The 3,147-nt window shown below is 40.1% G+C and overlaps 1 protein-coding gene across 1 annotated transcript in view; it reads left to right on the forward strand.

The window, feature by feature from the left end:
• Positions 1-3,147, forward strand: part of ZBTB41 (zinc finger and BTB domain containing 41) — a 39,437-nt gene that overhangs the window by 17,118 nt on the left and 19,172 nt on the right. The window contains exon 4 of the mRNA XM_010831102.1: positions 1,003-1,150. Coding sequence (XP_010829404.1) covers positions 1,003-1,150 — 148 coding nt within the window. The remainder of the gene's footprint in view (positions 1-1,002; positions 1,151-3,147) is intronic.

Below are 3,147 nucleotides of genomic sequence, written 5' to 3' on the forward strand. Positions count from 1 at the left end.
GAGATTTTACATGTTTCAATGTCATTCTCCCAAATCTTCCCACCCTCTCCCTCTCCCACAGAGTCCATAAGACTGTTCTATACATCAGTGTCTCTTTTGCTGTCTCGTACACCGGGTTATTGTTACCATCTTTCTAAATTCCATATATATGCGTTAGTATACTGTATTTATGTTTTTCCTTCTGGCTTACTTCACTCTGTATAATAGGCTCCAGTTTCATCCACCTCATTAGAACTGATTCAAATGTATTCTTTTTAATGGCTGAGTAATACTCCATTGTGTATATGTACCACAGCTTTCTTATCCATTCATCTGCTGATGGACATCTAGGTTGCTTCCATGTCCTGGTCTACTGGATTTTTTTAAAAGTTGTGTCTATTCTTCTTTCTGACCACTTTTAAGAGATAAACTTTCAAGTAATTTTTCTGAGGTTTTTTTATTCCAATTCCTAATCAAATATATGGCTGGTATGACATATAATTAATTTTCAAATATACATTTAATGGATTTAGAAGTGTTGACCAGGATTAAGATTACTGTATAATCTGAGGAATTAGCCTATTAGAAATGTAAGATGTTGAAGTAATTTCTTACTATAATTCCTCCGGGGCTTCCCTGGTGGCTCAGTCGGTAAGTGATTTGCCTGCAATGTGGAGACCTGGGTTCATTCAAACCCTGGATTGGGAAGATCCCCTGGAGAAGGGCACGGCAACCCACCCAGTATTCTTGCCTGGAGAACCCCATGGCCAGAGGAGCCTGGCAGGCTGCAGTCCATGGGGCTGCAGAGTCGTGACAGGACTGAGTGACTGAGCACAGTGCACATAATTTCTCAAGGCGTTCTTTTTTTTTTTTCTGTACAATCAGTTGATTATACTTTTGGTAAGTTTTTTCTTTTGGGAGAAATTCCTGACTGCTTGAATTTATATGTTTATTTCTCATCAAAGCTTTATATTTTTATTTTAGATTCATGTTCCCTCACATTGTATGTGCGTTTTCCTTTAGATTTGTAAGAAATCTTTTACTCGAAGACCACACTTGGAGGAACATATGATTCTCCATTCTCAAGACAAACCTTTTAAGTGCACCTATTGTGAAGAACATTTCAAATCACGATTTGCACGGTTGAAACATCAAGAAAAGTTCCATCTGGGTAAGCAGATTACTTTTCTAGGAGCATCACAGCCAGTGTTGGTGAGCACGTCATGCTGGGGAGACTGCTGCTGCGGGACCGCTTAGGAGAGGAGCTCGTGTGAGGGGGCAGGGCTCTTGGAGACCAGTAAACGCTGGGTGTGTTTTGTTTTTGGTGGCGCTTGTGGTCGTGGTCAGAACTGCATTATTTACAGTTGATTGTCGGATAGGTTTGTGAGTGCCTGGGCTAGGTATTTTTGTTTGTTTGTTTTAGAAAAACCTCATTTTTCAGAAAGTGCAGTAAACTTGGTACACTTGGAATGCAGGGCTGTATTTGCTGAGTTTTCTGCCTCCTGCTAGTGGGCACAGTGGAGACTTGTGTTCCAGATAGGTGCATTTATGACAGCTTAATCCCAGTAATGAATTATCATCATCCAAGTAGCCTTTTCCCTGTCCTATTCACTGTTTTTATTGACAACTTGGATAAAAGATAATATACTTCATGTTTTATCAATATGCAGCACGACATAAAGCTCGCAGCGGGAGTGGTAGCAGAAAATAAAAATGTAAAAAAAAAGTCTGTCAAAAAAGTTAAAACAAATTAACTTAAAATTAATTATGAATAAATACAAAGTTGTACATATGGGAACAATCTGACTTCCAGTCATTAGGAGTTGCAGAGCTGTAAAATGGTACAGAATCCAAAGGCCTCAGTTTTCAGATGGGCTTATTAACAGCAGAGACCTTTTAGATACTGTCTGAATCAGTAATGTCATATGACTGACAAAAGCAATGGTAGTTTTAAACGACATTAATGAAAACGTATTGTTCAGAATTAGGAAGGTCGTCATCTCACTGATTTTAAATTGATCTGGAACATTGCATTCATTTATGGATACCACATTCAGGATGCATATTGACATATATTCCAGAGGTGGGTAATTATGGCAACATAGGGCCTTAAGATCATGTCATCTGAAAAACTTTTGAAGGACCTTGAAATATTCTGTTTAGGAAAGGGAGACAGAACAGCTGTCTTCGGATATTCTCAAGGCTCTGTGTACACAGTGAGGAATACAGTTGCCCCTCAGTATCCGTGGGGGTTGGTTCCAAGACTTCCCCAGACACCCAAATCTGAGGATGCCCAAGTCTCTCCTATAAAATGGGGTAATGTTTGCATATAATGTGCAAATCCTCCTGCATACTTTAAATCATCTTTTGATTAGTTAAATAATACCTAGTACAATGTAAATGCTATTCAAATAGTTGTAAATACAATGTGGGATTCCCTGGTAGCTCAGTGGTAAAGAATCTGCCTGCCAAGCAGGATACCCAGGTTCGATCCCTGGATCAGGAATATACCTTGGAGAAGGAAATGGCAACCCACGCTGGTATTCTTGCCTGGGGAAATCCCATGGTTAGAGGAGCCTGGCAGGCTACAGTTCTTGGGGTCATGGAAGAATCAGACATGACTTAGCATGTAAACAACAACAAAATACAACATAGATGCTATGTAAATGGTTGCCAGGGCCTGGCAAACTCAAGTTTTGCTCTTTGGAACTTTATGGAATTGTCTTCAAATATTTTCTATCACTTCATGGGAAATAGATGGGGAAACAGTGGAAACAGTGTCAGACTTTATTTTTCTGGGCTCCAAAATCACTGCAGATGGTGACTGCAGCCATGAAATTAAAAGACACTTACTCCTTGGAAGGAAAGTTATGACCAACCTAGACAACATATTCAAAAGCAGAGACATTACTTTGCCAACAAAGGTCCGTCTAGTCAAGGCTATGGTTTTTCCTGTGGTCATGTATGGATGTGAGAGTTGGACTGTGAAGAAGGCTGAGTGCCGAAGAATTGATGCTTTTGAACTGTGGTGTTGGAGAAGACTCTTGAGAGTCCCTTGGACTGCAAGGAGATCCAACCAGTCCATTCTGAAGGAGATCAGCCCTGGGATTTCTTTGGAAGAAATGATGCTAAAGCTGAAACTCCAGTACTTTGGCCACCTCATGCAAG

This window comes from Bison bison, unplaced genomic scaffold, assembly GCF_000754665.1.
Source record: "Bison bison bison isolate TAMUID 2011002044 unplaced genomic scaffold, Bison_UMD1.0 scf7180017864524, whole genome shotgun sequence".
Classification (NCBI taxonomy): Eukaryota; Metazoa; Chordata; class Mammalia; order Artiodactyla; family Bovidae; genus Bison; species Bison bison.